At 41.0% G+C, this 20,440-nt stretch overlaps 1 protein-coding gene across 2 annotated transcripts in view; it reads right to left on the reverse strand.

Moving 5' to 3' along the window:
- Window positions 1-20,440, reverse strand: part of CUNH10orf67 (chromosome unknown C10orf67 homolog) — a 132,287-nt gene that overhangs the window by 83,172 nt on the left and 28,675 nt on the right. For both annotated transcript variants that reach the window (XM_033209221.1, XM_033209222.1), the window contains 3 exons: window positions 10,514-10,669; window positions 4,392-4,539; window positions 3,161-3,219 (listed from right to left, as the gene is read on the reverse strand). In XM_033209221.1, the coding sequence (XP_033065112.1) occupies window positions 3,161-3,219; window positions 4,392-4,539; window positions 10,514-10,669 (363 nt within the window). The remainder of the gene's footprint in view (window positions 1-3,160; window positions 3,220-4,391; window positions 4,540-10,513; window positions 10,670-20,440) is intronic.

A 20,440-nucleotide genomic window follows, 5' to 3' on the forward strand; every position in this document is an offset into this window, starting at 1 on the left:
GAGGTTGATGCCAAGAAGGTTAAATGGAATTTACATTATTATCACTGCAAATAGGGTGAAGCCTAAGAAAATGAACTCCTCTTGTGAAAACCTGTGAGGGATTCAGTTATCAGGGAAACATCTCCCACCTCTGACCAATCAGGGTAACCATTTCTTTGAAAAATACTTCTTAAAAGTAGTTTTATCTAAAATCTAAGAATATTTTGAATGAAGAAATAAGAGAGGACACAAACAAATGAAAAAACATTCCATCCTCATGGATAGGAAGAATCAATATCATGAAAATGGCCATACTGCCCAAAGTAATTTACAGATTCAATGCTATTTCCATCAAACTACCATTGACATTCTTCACAGAATTAGTAAAAACTATTTTAAATTTCATGTGGAATCAAAGACCCCATATAGCCAAGACAATCCCTAAGCAAAAAGAACAAAGCTGGAGTCATCACACTACCTGACTTCAAGCTATACTATAAGGTTACAGTAACCAAAACAGCATGATACTGGTACCAAAACAGACATATAGACCAATGGAGCAGAACAGAGACCTCAGAAATAACACCATACATCTACAACCATCTGATCTTTGACAAACCTGACAAAAACAAGCAATGGGGAAAGGACCTCCTGTTCAGTAAATGGTGCTGGGAAAACTGGCTAGCCATATGCAGAAAACTGAAACTGGACCCTTTCCTTACACGTTATACAAAAATAAACTCAAGATGAATTAAAGACTTAAATGTAAAACCCAAAACCATAAAAACCTAGAAGAAAATCTAGGCAATGCCATTCAGGACATAGGTATGGGCAAACACTTCATGACAAAAACACCAAAAGCAATTGCAACAAAAGCCAAAATTGACAAATGGGATCTATTAAAGTAAAGAGCTTCTGAACAGCAAAAGAAACTATCATCAGAGTGAACAGGCAACCTACAGAATGGGAGAAAATCTTTGCAATCTACCCATCTGACAAAGGTCTAATACCCAGAATCTACAAGGAACTAAATCAAATTTACAAGAAAAAAACAACCCCATCAAAAAGTTGGCAAAGGATATGAACAGACACTTCTCAAAAGAAGACATTTACATGGCCAACAAACTTGTGAAAAAAAGCTCAACATCACTGATCATCAGAGAAATGCAAATCAAAACCACGATGAGATACCATCTCACACCAGTCAGAATGGTGATGATTAAAAAGTTAGAAAACAATAGATGCTGATATCTATTGTGGAGAAATAGGAACACTCTTACACTGTTAGTGGGAATGCAAATTAGTTCAACCATTGGGGAAGACAGTATGGAGTATTCCTCAAGGATCCAGAACCAGAAATACCATTTGACCCAGCAATCCCATCACTGGGTATATACTCAAAGGAATATAAATCATTTTACTATAAAGAGACATGCATACGTATGTTTATTGCAGCATTATTTATAATACAAAGACATGGAACCAACCCAAATGCCCATCAGTGATAGACTGGATAAAGAAAATGTGGTACATATATACCATGGAATACAATGCAGCCATACAAAGGAATGAGATCATGTCCTTTGCAGGGGTATGGATGAAGCTGGAAGCCATCATCCTCAGCAAACTAACACAGGAACAGAAAACCAAACACTGCATGTTCTCACTCATAAGTAGGAGTTGAACAATGAGAACACATGGACACAGACTGGGGAACATCACACACCAGGGCCTGTTGGTGGGGGATGGGGGGTGAGGGGAGAGAACGTAGAGGATGGGTCAATAGGTGCAGCAAACCACCATGGCACATGTATACCTATGTAACAAACCTGCACATTCTGCACATGTATCCTATCTTTTAGAAGAAATAAAGGACAAAAAATTTTAAAAAATTAAAAAAAGAGTATCTTGAATGGCAATATCAGGCCTGGTTGAAATCTGCACCTGAACTTAGGCACATGTGGTGGCTGAGCTCTTCAAATGCGGCTAGTGCAACTGTGAAACTAAATTCTTAATTTTGTCTGATTTTAATCCATTTTAACTTAAAAATGGATACTCGGTTCAGTTACTGGAAGACATTTATGTTTATTTGGAATAATTTGGGGATGTGAATCTGCTTGTTTATCTGTAAACTGTATGAACTATAAATGCATTCTTATTCTATTCATCTCTTGGAGTATTCTTCAGTGCCTCAGGCATTGTGCTCCCCATTAAGAGACCAGATAGAGCAGTTTCTACCCTTATGGAGCCTCCAGTAGGGCAGGGAAGATAGACCATAACAGAATGGCAACTGAGAGCCACAACAGGGAAGTCTGCGGATAAACGAGAACAGAGTAGGGGAGCCCCACGTGTGCAGGGAGAGCAGGAATTGCTGAGATCCTACTGAATTCAATTGAATGCACTAGGAAATCTTGTTGTTGTTGTTGTTGTTGTTGTGGGGGTTGGTGGTGTGTGTGTGTGTGTGTTTCAGACAGGGTCTCACTCTGTTGTCTAGGCTGGAGTGCAGTGGTACAATTCTAGTTCACTGTAGTCCTGAACTTCTGAGCTTAAACAATCCTCCTACTTCAGACTCCCGAGTAGCTGGGACTACAGATATGTGCCACCACACTCGGCTATGTTTTTTTTATTTTAATAAAGACGGGGTCTCACTATGTTTTCCAGGCTGTCCTTGAACTCCTGGGCTCAGGAGTTTCTCCAACCTTGGCCTGCAAAGCTGCTAGGATTACAGGGGTGAGCCACTGCACCCCACCTTGGAAATCTTGATTTTTGTTCTACCAAAAGAATTCCCTGCTCTAAATATTTACCAGATAACATAAGCCCAGCTCATTCATGAACATCAACCAACATCTGATCTGAAAATAAGACTGTTCATTTTTAATATAATTTTTTCCTTAACTGCGAGCTCATCTTCAGACTTCTCTGTGTCATGTAACTTCGGTGCCTTAAAATCAACAAGGCAGATGGTCAGTAATTCCAAACAAAAGAAGCATCTATACATGAGTTTTCAAGATGGAGCCCTTATTTGCTTCTAGTAACCCTTCCCAAATAGTGGGGAGAGATTAAATATGTAGATCAATTTTCCTCTATGTCATAAGACACCCTGGACACAGTGTTACTTGGCCAATTGCACCTATAGTTCCATTTAAAGGAGTCATTTATCAACGTAAAAACGTTATAGTACCTTTTGAATAGTTTTGTGATCCTTTTCTGCCATCTCTTTCATACTTATAAGTTCATCTTCTGTAAACAAAAGGAGAGAGAGGCCAACCATGAAATTACATGCTTATGCCCCTGTATTTAAACCGCCTGCTTCAGGGCAGGCTGTGGGGCACTAGCAGGCATGGTGGACACAAAGCCTAGCAGGACTGTGACCTTCACAACTGCCCTTGACATTCACAGCCTTCTTCCTGCTGTTCAGATGGCTGGTCAGATAGGGATTAAGAAGTAAGTTCAAGATCCAAGTGTGGCTGAGGGCTGAAAGCTTTTCATCAATACTAGCGATGGACATTTTTGCTGTTAGTCACAGCCAATGCAAAGAGCTTTAGCAGGTGGCAGTTTATGACTTAATAAGAACAATCCAATACTAAAAAGCCTCGCTATGCCACAGCAGAAGAGAACAAGACTATACTGACATGGTAGAATTTTACATCCAAGGGATAATATTAATATAATATATCTCATTTTATTGATATTTTGCTATAATTCATTTTGTTGCCTGCTCATTGCTTTGAATAAGCAGATTAAGGACGACATCATGTAATTAACATAATCACATGGATCACAGTTAAGTGAAAAATTACATTAAAGCAATCTCACTTTGGTGATTACTTTTTTCCCTTTTCCATATGTTCTAACAACTTCGGTGATTTAAACACAACTTTCACCAATGTGTGTGGTATGCAAGAAAAGGGGTATAAAGTATACAAACGAAATTGTATATTTAAACTTTGTATCAAAAATTGAAGTAACTACTAAGTAGGAGCATATCTTCCTGAAGGGCTAACTCTGTTTTCCCCACAAAGCATATCCCTATGTGTACTCTTAAGTATTTAAATGTTATCAAGTTCAGATAATCAGTTAAGCATCTGAAACAAATCAGCAAAAGTTTCTATCTGGTTATAATATTTCTAAGTGAAATGGAGCATTGATTAGCAAATTTTTGCAAAGGCCAATGTCTGTCCTGAAACAACATCGTGAGTTAACATGACATGGCTCAGGGATACAACTACACACACATCCTCTGTCCCACGTAAGAAATGCTGTCTTCAATAAAAAGCAAAGATGGCTATGAAATTGATCTTTTCAATGTAAATAACCAAACACATGTATGTTTGGAAAAGACAAACATAGTTATGAGCTTTACAAAGTGACCAATATATAGATTTTTCTCAAAGGTGATTTCAAAATGTTACCTAATCCTGAGTTTTCTTTCAGATTGATCTGGATTTCTTCTTCAAGCTCTGAAATGATCTGAAGCAGCCTCTCATTTTCCACTTTGTACTCCAAATTTTCCTTTTCTACGTTTGATTTTGGAGAGCTGGTTTCCTTGGGAAAAGATTCCTAAAAGATGGAGAATGCCATATTTCTAAGCAGGGAGCCAAGGATTTAAATATGCAAGACAAGGACAATACAGATACAGAAAAGCTATCATATAATTTTCTGAATTCTATTACACACTTATAATAAGAATAGTAAAAAGGAAGGAGCCTAAATAGAGCTTGCTGGAAGAAAGGCTCCAGTACATTCTGTACAAAGACCTCAACACATGGGGACATTTTATTGACAGGAATAATGCATATCATACTGTTTGTGTGCCCTCATCATTCAGGTCAATTCATTATGGAGGCTGTGTCCGGGGAGGCAGCTGGGGCCCCTCCACCCACACTTCCCTCTGTGTGTGTCTGAAGTGCTGTCCGCCTGTAACTAGGCAGGCTGGGGGGACCAGGACGGGCAGCGCCAGGGGGTGGCAGAGTGCATGGCTAAGGAGGGGGGCTTGTTGCCTTTGTGGCATTTCCCAGTGTCAGTGCTGCCAGTGTCATGAGGAGCACATCACATGTCAAAGTGGTGACGTTTTCAGGCTGGGAGCCGCATGGAGTCCATCAGGCACACGGATATCCACACAGTTGGTTTTCTGCTTGGTGGAGGAGCCACCCAGAGGCAATTCATATTCTGAACATTAACATGGCTTTGCATGCTTGTCACACGGGGTCTGTGCAGGCGTTTAATGCTATTGAAGACTTCGGTTTAAATCTCTATGCAAACAGTGATTACCTTGTAAGAAGGTTTCAGGATAACTTACAACAAAAGACTTTAAAGTTATAGTTTTAGTAAAGCAAACTCATTTACATTTTTATTATGTGCATCTTTTGTTTAAATCTTGCCATGTCCATTATGGGAGAGCTTTTTCTTACGCAATAGACGCGCTTATTGGGACAGCTACTTTTTTTTTTTTTTTTGCCTTCTTCTTCTTGTCTGTTTCAAAGCCATTGAAAACATCTGAATATACTCCCTTATGGTTGTCTAGATTTTACTGTCACACATTAAAAAAAAAAAAAAAATTAAGATGTAATGGATTGGGGAAGTTGGTGCAGAACTTTACACTTTATTGTGGTACAATAATAAACAGATTATGCAATCTCAAAATATTAGTCATTATGTTATTATGCCAAAGGAGATAGAAGATTCTACATGCCTTGTTAAAAATTACTACAGACATTAAAAATACTATTGAACTTAAGGTCATCGCAGGTGAATTATAACTTATTCTTTTTACAGTAATTCCATGATTGCAGTAAATAAAAATAAAATCTTCCCTCAAAAACAAAATCATTTCTCTCGACTGATTTCCCTTTGGAACTACACTTTCATTTAGTTTAAGGATATGTGGAAGTAAATTACTTAAATATTTTCTCCTGTAACAGTTTGAAAGAAAAAGAAGTGATTTAAATTTTTTTGTAGTACATTAATAAGTACATTAATAAGTCCTTTAAAACAAGTGACTTACTAATGAAATTACGTATGGTATATATGTGTGTGTGTAAGAGTTAGTAATATTTAAATTATGTTGTTAAATTTTGCACTAAGCTCAATTACCAAATCTTCATGACTTTGATTCACCATTTCATTTAAATTATTTGAGCCCAATTCATTCTTAACTAATGAGAACTAACAAACCTAGTAAGTAGTTAATAAACAACACTGAATCCCAGTCATTAATTTCTTGTCCCACATTGTTCAATTTGAGACCATCACAGAATGCATTTATAGACTAAAAGTCTTTTTTTTTTTTTTTTTTTAAGAAAGAGAGAAACAAACAATACTGGCCTTAATAGGCTTAAGCATACTTTTCCTAACAGTGGCAGAATATGAACATCCACAGAGGATTACACGAGCACCCGATTCTCATAAACTAAAGAAGAACTATTTGAATTCATCAGATGAAGTGTAAAATTTACAAATGGTAGCAGCTAATACCTAACTATGGGTTCTAAGAATCTCTTTGTATGAAAGCAGGACGCAAGGAAAACACATTAAATCTGGGGGTTTGTCCTCCACATATCAATTCACAACCCCTGTTCTTCTGAGGTTAACCCTTAGCTCTGTCCCCACCATCTGTCAGCTGCGGGAACTGCAAGTAATTAACTATTCAGTTGCCCACAGCAATGAGGACACTCATTAGCAAAATGAACAAAGGGATCGTTCTGAGCTGCTACGGTCCTCTGTTACACTCTGAGTGGCAGGTTTTGTGGTGGTGTTCCTTCTGCCATCTGCCCACACTGCTAGTTTGTGCTTGCTTAAACCACGAGACTTAAAAAAAATAAACTGCATTAATAAAACGAGGTTAAGAAGGACGGAGATCATTAAAAGGCGGTTAACTGGATGTAGCCGTTTAAACCACACTATACTCTGAGAAAGATTGTGTGTAATCCTTGATCATTCTGGAATTTCAAAATTGTAAAGAAACTTGCCAATCTCAAGTTTTTATTTCATATTATAAAAACTAGGACTTCAGGTGGTAGCATATGTGCTATATCTTTTGTGAATATTCACAAGATGCATACAATTACAAACTGAATCCCAAATTGAATCTTGAAAGAATCATTTTTGAAAACAGGTGTACTTGGGAGCTTTGCTCCTCAAATGCGGTCCATGGACCAGGAGCCTCAGCATCACCTAGGAACTGATTGGCAATGTAGCCCCTCAGGCCCAACTCAGGGCTACTGTGTCAGAGTCTGCATCTAACAACACCTGCAGGTGATGCGTGTGAGTGGTAAAGTCTGAGAAGTCCTGGTTCAAAGCACTTTCTGTGCCTTCTCAGCAGTTTCCCTTCCATGGGCTCCATTGAATTAGACATCTCAATTTTCTGGGGAGTAGAGTTCTGATACAAGCCCATGCCTCATGACAGTCACAGAGAAGAGCAGGTGCTTTCCCAATGAGTGACAACCAGGAAAGTGGCACTCTGGGCAGTGCAACCCTGCAGAGCTGCCACTCTTGAATGACAGCTCTGTTTCAGAGCTGTCAGCAACAAGCAGATATGCTCAGCAATGGAAGGTAGGTGGGTGATGGTTGCGGGGCTCATCAGTGTTGGGATAAGAAAGAAAAATGAAAAGTCTATTCAAAATGCCAGCTCCAACTGAAATTAAAACACATGCACAGGCGCGCGCACACACACACACACACACAATCACAGAGACATAAAGGCTAACCTCCTTTATAAATTCTCAAGAGGATTAGCCAACGGACAGCATGGAAACCTGATGACTACAATGGCATGCAGCTGAGTCACATTGATTTCCCACTGAATAAAACCTGAACATTTCATCCCTTGAATGAAGTTGCTCTTGGGAAAGTTCAACATTCAGGATGTTCCCATCTGGAGATGAGAAATATTACAACTACTTATTAACTATAAAGCTATTGAAGTAATTTGATAATCAGTAAGAGTAAACTAGATAACTGCAGAATTAAAGCTTGTTTATTTCATTTTTTTTTTCAATTTACTTCCACTGCTACTTTGAAATTTTTAATTGTTTTTCCAAATTTACTGTTCCCAATCTAATTCGAAACTTGGTGTCCCAAGGGTTTTTTAAATACCACTAGAGGGGGCAGTTGAATCAAATGAAATTTCAAATAAAAAAGATCATCTAGAACTTAAGTGGCATGAGGTTTTAGGAAAGTTTGTTCTTAGAGAATGTAGAAAAAAAAATGTGTTTCGTTTTATTTGATATAAGCCATGATCTGCCTTTGTGGAATTTGCGTCTGTGTTCTTGAAATGGTGACATGTATGTTTTCCATCACCCTCAGTCAAGAGGGGAGAGCAGAGCCCTGTGCTTTGTTGGGGTCTCCAGGAGAAATCCATATACCCTGTTAATCAGGATCACTTCACCTTCCTCAAATCTTAAAGTGTTTACAGAAATTATAATGTGCTCTTTGGGGGTTAATTACAATGGAATAACCAGGGTATTCTGGATGCCACTGAAAGCCAGAGAACAGCCTGCTTACACATGAGCCTATGTGGTTCCCACCTGCTATCCTCTTCACAAAGCCACAGCCCATCCTCACGGTTTCCCCAGAATGTCCAGCCAGGCCAGGTGACTAGCTGAAGAGAAAAGTTAGACGTGTAAACATTTCAAGAGTGTGGGGAGCTGTCTTACCCAATTGGGGTGTTCTCAACAGTCCAGAAGTCTGTTTGGTACATTTTATGGAACATAAACTGATGGCTATAAGGATTTGTGCATTTCCTTATAATACCTGAATTGATATACGAATATTTCTTCAAAGAACTCGAAGCAATTTACATTCAACACAGCAGGTGTTGTTATCATAACTCTCTACTTTAGCCAGGCGGGTATCATGTTGCATTTCACAAATGGAAATAAATGGATCAAAATTGTCTTGCCACATCTACACTGGATGTCTTTGGCCAAGGCAGGATTAAAAGAGAACTATTATAGTTTTTAATCTTTTCTATTAAACTGTTTTCTCCAAAAAGCAAAGGTAAAGGTAAATGTAAACCCAAGAAAAGGTTTTTCAAAAGCAAATGCAAAAATTGAATGTGCTTCCTAGTCCAAGACATATAAAAAAATATTCAATTTTATTCGATCTATGCTATTGACACAATACTGTATTGCTTAGAAGGTGTTCAACTTTTTTCTAGATATTTTTCTGGATACAAAGATTTCTAATAGATTAACAAAACAAACACTTAAACAAAGCAAACATTTAAACCAGTTTAAATACGAACCTTCAGAATGGTTTGTGTTTGATTCATTATCTCTTATAAGCTTGAAGTTTTAATTAAGAGTACTAGTGAGGGATTCAGATAAACCATAGACTGTACTCAAAGGCATGAGCAACCCATAAGTGTTTCTTTCTAATGTTAACATTTTGACATATAACTTTTCAGATTTTCCTGTATGCATGTGTCAATATTTCTAAGTGTATTAATCTATTAATAATTATTAATGTATTATATCACATTGTAATATATTATAACAATCTATACATTTTTTATAGGCATATGCATATTATATATTCACTACAACCTTTAATTCTTACTGTAGAGGATAGAGCTCCCCCTCTGTAAGTGGACTTTAGATTCAGGTGAACCTTGGTTCACGTACCATCTTTACCATCTACTACCTGTGTGCCCGTGAGGAAGTTACTTAACCACCCCATCTCTGCTTCTTCATCTGCAAACTGAACTGTGAGAATGACAAGAGATGCCATCGATGAAGTATCTGATACCTGCTATTGATATTCAATAGACTTTTATTCCTCCTGGGTCCCAGTATCTGTTAGCCTTTCCAACTCAAACAATCAGCTTCTTGCTCTTATAACTTAATAATAAAATCCTCTCCAGCTCTGGACTGTGGTTGGGTCTGAGACAGCTGGTGGCTCAGAGCAGAGAAGAGATGACAATGAATTCGTTCTCAGGATCCACACTTTCCCAAGCCCTTAAACTTCCTCCTTGACAGGAGTTTAGGTTCTTCTTTCTGCCTTCTCACTCATTCCATTTTTGCTCCCTTCAGTAGTTTGTCTAACCAGTAAAGCAGCTCCTGGTTCCCATTGCAACGGGAAAAACTGAGGGGAAAATCCTGAGATTTTTCTTCTTGATATTTTTATTAAAATGTCATTCTTTTCCAAGTTGGCTTCTTGGAACCTCTGACTTGGAAAGATTAACTTCGTGTCTTTCAAACTACCTTGATTGCAAAAAAAGGGTGGGAGTCTTCAGTTACAACAAAAGTCCACCGCCATACTCTTCTAGAGTAGGACTTTTTTTTTGCAGTGGGATGTAAGTTATTTTATTCCCATTTAAATAAAATATACGGAACCATTATATCGCTCCTATTCATATTGCTATGGGTTTTCTCGAATAGGTCATTGAGCAGAAAAGAGTTAGACTGGCTTATATTATGGGGAGATGCCCAAAATGCATCAATTGGATTTTAGTTTATCATTAAATCAAGCTTTTAACTATTTATGACTTGCTTTACAAATATTAAAATTAATTATTCCTTGCCTTGAAACTTACCATTTTGTGAAATCCAAAATCTTCATATTGGTCTAGCTGTTCTTTTAATTCTTTAATAACTTCTTCTTTCTCTTTCAGTTTTCTTAACAAAATATTTATTTTGACACTACTCGCATCTTGCAAATTAATGTTCTCCTCTTCTACCTCAAAAAATTGCTGGGTACAAAAAAAAGCAGCATTAAAAATTAATTAGACACTCAGCATTAAAAATTAGACACCACCAGAAAACATTTCATCTTTTAAGCTGCTGTTTCGTGAGGTTATTTTTGTAACCTGCATACAATTTTAATACGAAAATTTATTTATATTGAAATATATGCTTAAAAATTATTATGCACTATGTAGCATAGTGTTATCCTATAAAACACAAAGCATGATCAGTTACTCTAACTGTATCAGCCATGTAAACTACAATAGCAAAGAGCGAGATGGAAGAATAGGAGAGCTTCCACTCAACAAGAATTTGGCAGCCATTCATGGACAAAGTGCCCTTGAGGGAGATTTGGGACCTGGATAGAAGAGTGCAAAACTCTGGTGGAGCCCAAGACTGAGGAGGGCTGTTTTGAGTGGCAGGCTGCACCTAGGTGGCAGGCTCACTGACCATGATCCCAGCTACAAACCCAGAAATGGCTTCATCCCCCTGCGGACTTGGTCCTGCCACTAGAACCATCTGCCAAGAAATCCAGGAGGAATCACGTTCACCTGTGCCTCTGGTGACACGCCCACAGGCCTCAGTCTCAGCTGTGGACCCTGAATCAGCTCTGTAACTCAACCAAACCCACTTTCAGCTGCAGTTTGAGACCGGTTCTGCCTGCCCAGGCACCTGCTGGGAGTCATGCCTATTTGTGCCCTCGGAAGCTGGTCGGCTGACCTCAGTCTCACAGCAGATCTTGAAATAGCCCTTTAACTTGGCCCCAGCTCTCTCAGCTGCAGTCTGAGAGCAGCCTTGCCCACCCAGGGGCTTGATGAAAGCTATGCCTTTCTGTGCCCTAAAGGCAGGCCCACTGATCTTGATTCCACTGCAGATCTTGGGGTGGGACCTACACCTAGTTCTGTCCCTTCCTAGCCTTGGTCCAGAAGCAGTCCTGTCCACCCAGAGATCTACCAGGAAACATGCCCATCAATGCCTCTGGAGGCAGACTGCTGACCTCAGTCTGATGGAGAAGCCTGAAGTAGCCCTGTGACCCAGCTCCAGCCCACTCAGCCATGATCCAAGAGCAGTCCTGCTTGCCCAGGAGCCTAGTAGGAGGCACACCTGTCTGTGTCTCTGGAGGTATGTCTGCAGACCCCAGTCTCAGTGTAAGCCATGAAGCAGCCCTGTTATTCCATTCAAGCCCCTGTCAGCCATGGTCCATGGCCAATTCTTGCCCAGGGACCAACTCAGTAACCCAGCAGGAACACTCCAAGGGACCTGAAGGAATACAACACTTATCTGCGCCTGGTAACAGGCCCACTATCTGCAAACCCAACTGTGAAACCTGAAGCATATTCTTTACCCAGCACCAACTCTACAGACCAAGGTCCTGGAAGCAGTTTATTCTTTCCAGGGGCCAGACAGGATGCAAGCCTGTTCAAGCCCCTAGTAATAGGCCCACTAACATGGACCCCATTGCAGACCCAGCAGCAGCCACGTAACTCGGCTGCAGCCCTACTCAACTGCAATCCTGGAGGCAATCCTGGAGGCTAATCTAAAGAAGAAAATATTTACCTAGCAAAACCAGTCTGTAATGACTGAAGGAAGTGTTTGCTCATTCAAATGCACAAACACCAACATAAGGCTATATAGGTCGTGAAGAATCAGGCTCAAGAAAACGAATACAGTTCCAGTAACTGACTCCAAAAAAATGGAGATCTGCAAATCGTCTGACAAATAATTCAAAATATTATCTTTAATAAGCTCAATGAGATGCAAGAGAACACAGATACACAGTTGAACAAAACAAGAAAAACAATACTTTAACAAAATTAGAAGTTTCATAAAGCAATAGTAAATGCCAGGCATGGTGGCTCGTGTCTATAATCCCAGCTACTTGGGAGGCTGAAGCAGGTGGATCACTCGAGGCCAGGAGTTTGAGACCAGCCTGAGTAACATAACAAGACATCCTTCGCTACAATTTTTTTAAAAGAAAAGATTAAAAAATGGGCCAAGGACCTAAATAAACATTTTTCCAAAGATGATATACAAATCGCTAACAGGTACATGAAATATCACCAATCATCAGGAAAATGCAAATCAAAACAACAATGAGAAATTACCTCATTATGATAAGAATGAGCTATTAGAATGAGTCTTTTCAAAAAGATAAGAGATAACAAGTATTGGCAAGGTATGGAGAAAAGGCAGTCCTTATGCACTGTTGATGGGAATGTAAAGTGGTACAGCCATTATGGAAAATAGTATGGAGGTTCTTCAGAAAACTAAAAGCTCCCATATGATCCAGCTATCCTACTTCTGGGTATATATTCGAAGGAAATAAAATCATGCTCTTAAAGATATTTGCATTCCTATGTTCATTACAGCATTATTCACAATAGCCAAGATACAGAAACAACCTAAATATCTATCAACAGATGAATGAATGAAGAAAATGTTACATACACACACATACACACACTCTCTCTCTCTCTCTCTCACACACACACACAATGGAATATTTACAATGGTAGTATGTATAATGTATATATTAATACAATATTTTTCAGCCATAAAAAAGAAGGATATCTTGCCATTTGGGACAACATGGACGAACCTGGAAGACATTATGCTAAGTGAAATAAGCCAGACATAAAAGGTAAATACTGTATTTGCAGGTGCTTTCCCAATGAGTGACAACCAGGAAAGTGGCACTCCGGGCAGTGCAACCCTGCAGAGCTGCCACTCTTGAATGACTGCCTGCTGTTCAAGGAAAATGTTTTTGGAATTTCAATTGTCTCATTAACTTTCTAAAATAAAATTTCTATATTTTGGTGCCATCATTCTCATTAAGGTCCAGCTGTTAGTTTGCAACATTTAAACTAGCGAATAATTACTCTGTGAACATTTAGATTGACTATGACAATATTGGGTGGGAAGCAAGTCAATTGTTTACTTCAAAGGTGATATAGGCCGGGCGCGGTAGCTCAAGCCTGTAATCCCAGCACTTTGGGAGGCCGAGACGGGCGGATCACAAGGTCAGGAGATCGAGACCATCCTGGCTAACACGGTGAAACCCCGTCTCTACTAAAAAAATACAAAAAACTAGCCGGGCGAGGTGGTGGGCGCCTGTAGTCCCAGCTACTCGGGAGGCTGAGGCAGGAGAATGGCGTAAACCCGGGAGGTGGAGCTTGCAGTGAGCTGAGATCCGGCCACTGCACTCTAGCCTGGGCGACAGAGCGAGACTCCGTCTCAAAAAAAAAAAAAAAAAAAAAAAAGGTGATATATTAACCTTTGTAGATAATGAAGGTTATTATAATGGAGATATTAACTTTTATCATTTAGTTAAGAAGGTGTTAGTATCAACTTTCTTCACTGTAAAGTTAATTAGTAAGTATTATACTAATTAATACATGTTATGGTCCTTAATACGTATTTATTCCCAGTTAAAGTATTAATATGCATTTGTAGGGAGATATTTTAGTACTTCCATAAGATAAACCTTTTCCCGAAATAAATGCATTATTTACTTATTTACTTATGACGGTGGGCTCATGGATTCCTATTTTACTCAAATGGTTATAATTCATAATTATCATTGTTTATTTTGATGCATGAATTTTCCCAGATTGGCCAAGTGGAATGAAGGAAGCCCCTACCAGCTGATTCCTGTGTTCTGACACACCTTCATAATTTTTTGAGCATTTCCTTGCTTTAGTTTTGACAAAATATCGCAGGCCTTTCTTCCATTTTCCCTGTCACTGCCCTGGAGTTGGCTACTCCTCCGAAAAGCCCTGGTTTCTTTGAGTGTAGAATATCATTTAAATCTAAAAGCTGAATTCTAGGTGTACTCATTGCTATAGGAATGTCACTTCCTCTAGGCGCTCTCCATAGACAGAACTAGGATATACATAAATGTATCTACACACTTACACATACACATTCACATATATCTATATAGTCACATATATGTATCTGTGATGATTAATTTTATGCATCAACTTGGCTAGGCCATGGTACTCTTTTTCAAATGTTAGATGTTGCTGGCATTTTTAGATGAGATAAATATTAAAATCAGTAGCTCCTAGTAAAGCAGATTAACCTTCAGACTTCTATCATGTAGACGGAGCTCATCCAATAGGTTGAAAGCCTTCTCAGAAAAAGACTGAGATTCTCTGAGGAAGAGGGAATTCTCCTAGAGGACTGCATTCGGACTCAAGCTGTAACATCAAGCCTTTTCCTGGGTCTCCAGCCTGCTGGCCTGCCTTGCAAATTTCAAACTTGCCAGCCCCCATAATTACATGAACCAATTTCTCAAAATCTCTTTTATCACCTCTCCTTCACCCTCTCTTCTCTTTCCCTGTTTTCTCCCCATCTCCCCCAAATACTCATTGTCCTTCAAGGCTCAGCATAGGAATCACCTTTTCCTAAAAGTCTTCCTTAACTATTCACCCAAACTGCCAGCGAGTTTGTACTCACTGGGTACAAACCTCCAATGGGACTGTAAATGCTAAGTTTGTTATCTCTCTTGACCACTAGATTATACACAATGGGTACAAGGACTGGCTCTGGGCCTCTGCTGGAAAATCAGACAATGGATGGATGAAATGAATCAAAACGTGAGCGAAAGAACAGTTAAAGACCTTGACATTATGGATTGCCTTTATTCTAGGAAATTTCCACTAGGAATTCATGATCTATTTCCAGTACCATGGTGTAGGTCAAGTTATCTTGACACTCTTCTTGATCATATTCAACCCTTTATTCAACAAAATTTGTCAAAAACCTATTATGTGCCACGCAGTCTGCTAGGAGAATACAAAGATGAGCAAGACTTGGTCCCTGCTCTGCAGGAACAGTCTAGTGGACAGATCAACATGTACTGGGTAAATGTGATACAATTCACTGTAGCTATTAGTCAGCAGAGAAAGAGCAAAGGGGGACATTATGCAAAAATTCCAGGGAGATGGTTAATAACTTGAGGTGAGTTGAGAGAAGCAGGTGACGGCCCAGTATTGTAGGAGGGTAAAGTTTTAGCTAAGAAGTGGAAACAGATAAAAGTGAAGAAATGAAAGGACCTTCTAAGCCATGCTAAGGCACTTAAACTTCATCCTAAAGGCATGGAGGAAACACTGAAGGATTTAAACAGGGCAGGATGTGGTCAGACTTGTGTTTTGAACGACCACCCAGATGCCTGGGCAGACGATGGACTTAATGAAGACCAAAAGGCATAAGAAGGCACTAGCCACAGGCCAGTGAGCAATGCTGACTACCTAAACTGGCTCAGAGGCAAAATAACAAGACATGAATTTAGGAGACAAAAAACTGGCAGGACAGCCAGCCATGTGGCTCACGCCTATAATCTCAGCGATTTGGGAGGCTGAGGTGGAACGGTTGTTTGAGCCTGGGAGGCAGAGGTTGTAGTGAGCAGAGATGGTGCCACCGCACTCCAGTCTGGGTGACAGAGCAAGACCCTGTTTCAAACACAACAACAACAAACACCCAAACAACCAAACAACAACAAAAATCTGGTAGGATTTGATGGCTCACTAAATATGAAGGACAAATTTGTTATCTAGTGCTGCATAAAAGTTTTACCCCAAATGTAGTGGCTTAAAACACACACGTTTGGACAGGCACAGTGCCTCACACCTATAATCCCAGCACTTTGAGAGGCTGAAGTGGTAGGATCACTTGAGGCCAGGAGTTTGAGACTAGCCTGGGCAATATAGTAGGACCCTGTCACTAATGAAAAAGAAAAAAAAAATTAAATTAAAATACACACACACACACACACACACACACACACACACACACTATCTCATAGTTTCTATTGGTCAGGAATTCAGGTAGGTCCTGTTTAGGGTCTCCCAAGGCTGCAATTAAGGTGGTGTTCAGGGCTGTGGTCTCATCTGAAGCACAACTGTGAAAGGATCTGCTTCCAAGCTCACTCAGGTTGTAGAAAAATCCACTTTTTTTTCAGCTATAGGACTGGAAGCTTCAGTTTCTTGCTGTCAGCCAGAGGCTACACTCAGTTCTTTGCCACATGGGTTTCCTCTCACGTAGCCTCTCACATTAGCCAACAGAGAGAGAGACTCTAGCAAGACAGATGCTATAAAGATAATCACATACAACTCTTTATCTTTGCTGTATTCAATTGACCAAAAGAAAAGTTAAATAAATGTAGAAACTTGTTCATAGCTGAAAAAAAAAGTACAGGTACTTGTGTCCTTAACTGGTCTCCAGAGGGCAGCAGAGAGTCATTTATACTTGTCAATCTACAAAAAGTGTATACAACACTTCGTTTTATTTTCAACTTTCCTCTGTTCTTCCTTATGACTAAGCCTTAACAAACTGGGTGGCCAGGATTTGGAAGGCTGTCTGAGGTCATGGATCAAAGTGATGCCAACAAGCCAAAGCAAAGATTCCAATAATGACTTTAATTTAATATAAACAATTTTTTCATAAGTCAACTAACCATAATTAAGCATATTTAACCCATATTTATGAAAAACTGATGAATACGAAGAATTTAATGCTTCCATGGCGTTCTACTCCTAGAAGTATAAAGTGTATGGACAAAGAGTAATATTCATTATTTAGCTATATTTTTGACCATGTGATGTATATTAGGAAAAGACCAATGTCCCAGAAATTGTGGAAGACACAAAGAACTATAAAAGCATGTGGTTTTTGTTTGTTTGTTTGTTTTGAGACAGGGTCTTGCTCTATCAACCAGGCTGAAGTGCAGTGGCATGATCACGGCTCACTGCAGCCTCAACTTCCTGAGTTCAAGTGATCCTCCTACCTCAGCCTTCCGAGTAGCTGGGACCACAGGCGCATGCCCCCATGCCCAGCTAATCTTTTTGTATGCTTTGTAGAGGCAGGGTCTCACTATGTTGCCCAGGCTGGTCTCAAACTCCTGAGCTCAAGCGATCTGCCTGCCTTGGCCCCCCACGGTGCTAGGATTATAGGCATGAGTCACTACGCCTGGCCAAAAACATGTTTTTAAAAACCACGAAATTCTGATTTATTCTCTCATTATAAACAAGAATAATACTGGATAAGATAGATTAAATGCCTTTTTTCTTTTCTTTCTTTTAGAGACAAGGTCATGCTATGTCGCTCAGGTTGGAGTGTACTGGCACAATCATGGCTCACTCACATCAGACTCCTGGGTTCAAGCAGTCCTCCCACCTCAGCTTCCTCAGTAGCTAGGACTACAAGCATGTGCCACCATGCTGCCACAGGATCCTTGGGGTGTTGCTTTGCCAGCCAGAAACCTCTGTGGTCAGTGGCACTTTTGCCTGAGTTTTGCTCAGGCCTGCTAGGCTCATTCCACCTGCTTGACCTGGCAGGCTGTGCTCAGCTCATGCTACCAGCCTGGATCCCATGGCTGCCAAGGGCAAGCCAGGTGCACAGCGACAAGGGGTGCATGAGTGAGTGCAGGGTCCAGCTACTACACACAGCTAGGCATGCCAGCTGCAGCGGGATGGGCAGTTCCAGGTGCCGGCAAGGGTGCCAGCTCCCTGCAAGGCTGCAGCTGGACCAGGTATACCACCAGTGGCTTCCACTGCTGGCACTGGGGACACAGTGGTGCCTGGAAGCTTGGAGACACCAGGAACTGCAGAGCCCCAAAGAGGGTGTCACAACACTGGCTCAGGGAGCTTCTAGGTCTCGGCTTCCCCAAGGGCCGCAGCTCTTCTCTCCTTCTTGTTGCCTGCAGTGTGGTGAGTGAGGGGTGTGTTTCAGCCCTGTTTGCCTCATAGCTTTTTCAGTCCCACCATTGGTGGGTCCTGAGTTCTTGTCCCACATGCAGGAAGAACGAGATATGCGGACAATTGGAGGGTGAGTAATGCAAAGAGGTGCTTTATTCAGCAACAGTACAGCTCTCAGGAGATCTGAAGTGGGTAGCTCCTTTCTGCAAGCAGGTCATCCCGGCATCTGCTCAGCTCCCAGCTGAGAGGAGACCCACAGTGGGTAGCTCCTTTCTGCAGGCAGGTCATCCTGATATCTGTTCAGTTCTCAGCTGAGAGAAGACCCCACAGTGAATAACTCCTCTCTGCAGGCAGGTCATCCCGACCTCTGCCAGAGTCTGGCTGAGTCTAGGGTTTTTATGGGCTTCAGAGGGGAGGAAGTGCATGCTGATTAGTCAATGTGCAGCCACAGGCGGGCCTGTGAAAAGCACTGTAAGTTCTCACTCCAGTCTGTGGAACTGGCAGCCTGGCCCCCAGGCTTCAGGCCGTCCCTGGCTCGAAGGTGGGGCTTCACTAGTGACACATCCCTTTCCACTCAGGAGCCTGTCACTTCCTGCTGCTGTTCATGGTGCCCAGGCTGTTCATGCCAAGGGACACCTGCAGGCCTGCGCTGTGCCACCCTCAGTGCCCCCATGGCCTCCCTCCTGTGCTCATTGGCACCCAAAGTCTGGAGGGCACCAAAGCAGCAGGGGCCTGGTGTGTTAGCACCATCCCAAGCACACACACACCTGGCCAGGTCATGACAGTGCCCAGGCTTGGCCACAACTTTGCTCCAAAATAAGAGTGGGTGCCAGGAATAAGGAAAGGCCAGGGAGCAGGAGCACTTCTGAGCCTGTGGGGGCAGGGGGGCTTCCTGGGCCCCCAAGAGCACAGGGATCTGGGTCTGCAGCCATGGCTGGGCAGCTGCAGCTGCCTCTAGGAGCATGGAGCTCCCCCATCACCAACTCAGAAGGTGGGCACCATTCCTGCTTGTTCTTGGCTCCTGCCGGCTTAGTAGAGTGTACAACCCTGGCCATGTCTCCCTGCTGCATCCAGCATCTTTGCAGCAGCTGCTCCAGACAAGGCACTGCTGAAATGATTACATGGTTTATGGATGAAAAATGAAGTGACAAAAATATGTATTCTCAATTGCATAACTGTTTACATAGAAAGCCCCAGAGAGTCTATAGAAAAATTTTTAAAACAAACACAAGAATTTAGCAAGATGTTTGGTTACAAAATCAATATATATAAAACTGCTACATATAATACTCATTTTCCCTCCTTCCCTCTTTCTCTTTCTTCCTTCTGTCTTCTTCCATTAAATATTAATTAGGCCAGCACAATGGCTCATGGTTGTAATCTTAGCACTCTGGAATGCTAAGGCAGGAGGATTACTTGAGGACAGGAGTTCAAGACCAGCCCGGATAACACAGCAAGATCCCATGTTTACTATGTGTGTGCCTGTGTGTGTGTGTGTGTGTGTGTGTGTATATATATATATAATTTTTTTTTTAATTAACTGGGTGTGCTGGTACATGCCTGTAGTCCCAGCTACTCAGGAGGCTGTGGCGAGAGGATCACTTGAGTCCAGAAGTTTAAGTCTACAGTGAGCTATGAGCACACCCTACATTCCAGCCTGGGAGACAGTGAGACCCCTGTCTCTAAAAAAAGAAAAGACTCCAAAATAAAAAGCAAAACAAAGAAAAAAAACAAATTCAATGAGTCGGGAATTAGTAGAAGCACAGCAGGGATGGCTTGTCTCTCCTCCATAAAAAGACCCTACATAGCTGGTAGCTGGAGTCATCTGGAGGCTTCTCCACTCATATTTTTGACTCCTAGGCTGGGGTGACTCAAAGGTGGGGCTGAGATGAGCCTGGAGGCCCAGTAGTACCTACATGTAGATCTTCCATATGGCATGGGCTTTTGTCAGCATGGTAGCTGAATTCAGGGAAGGACAATCTAGAGGGCAAACATTCAGAGAGAATAAGGATGAACTTGCAAGACTTCTGACCTTAACTTAAAAGTCACGCAGCTTCACTTCCTCCACATTCTGTG

Source organism: Trachypithecus francoisi, unplaced genomic scaffold (assembly GCF_009764315.1).
Source record: "Trachypithecus francoisi isolate TF-2019V2 unplaced genomic scaffold, Tfra_2.0 Lachesis_group9, whole genome shotgun sequence".
Classification (NCBI taxonomy): Eukaryota; Metazoa; Chordata; class Mammalia; order Primates; family Cercopithecidae; genus Trachypithecus; species Trachypithecus francoisi.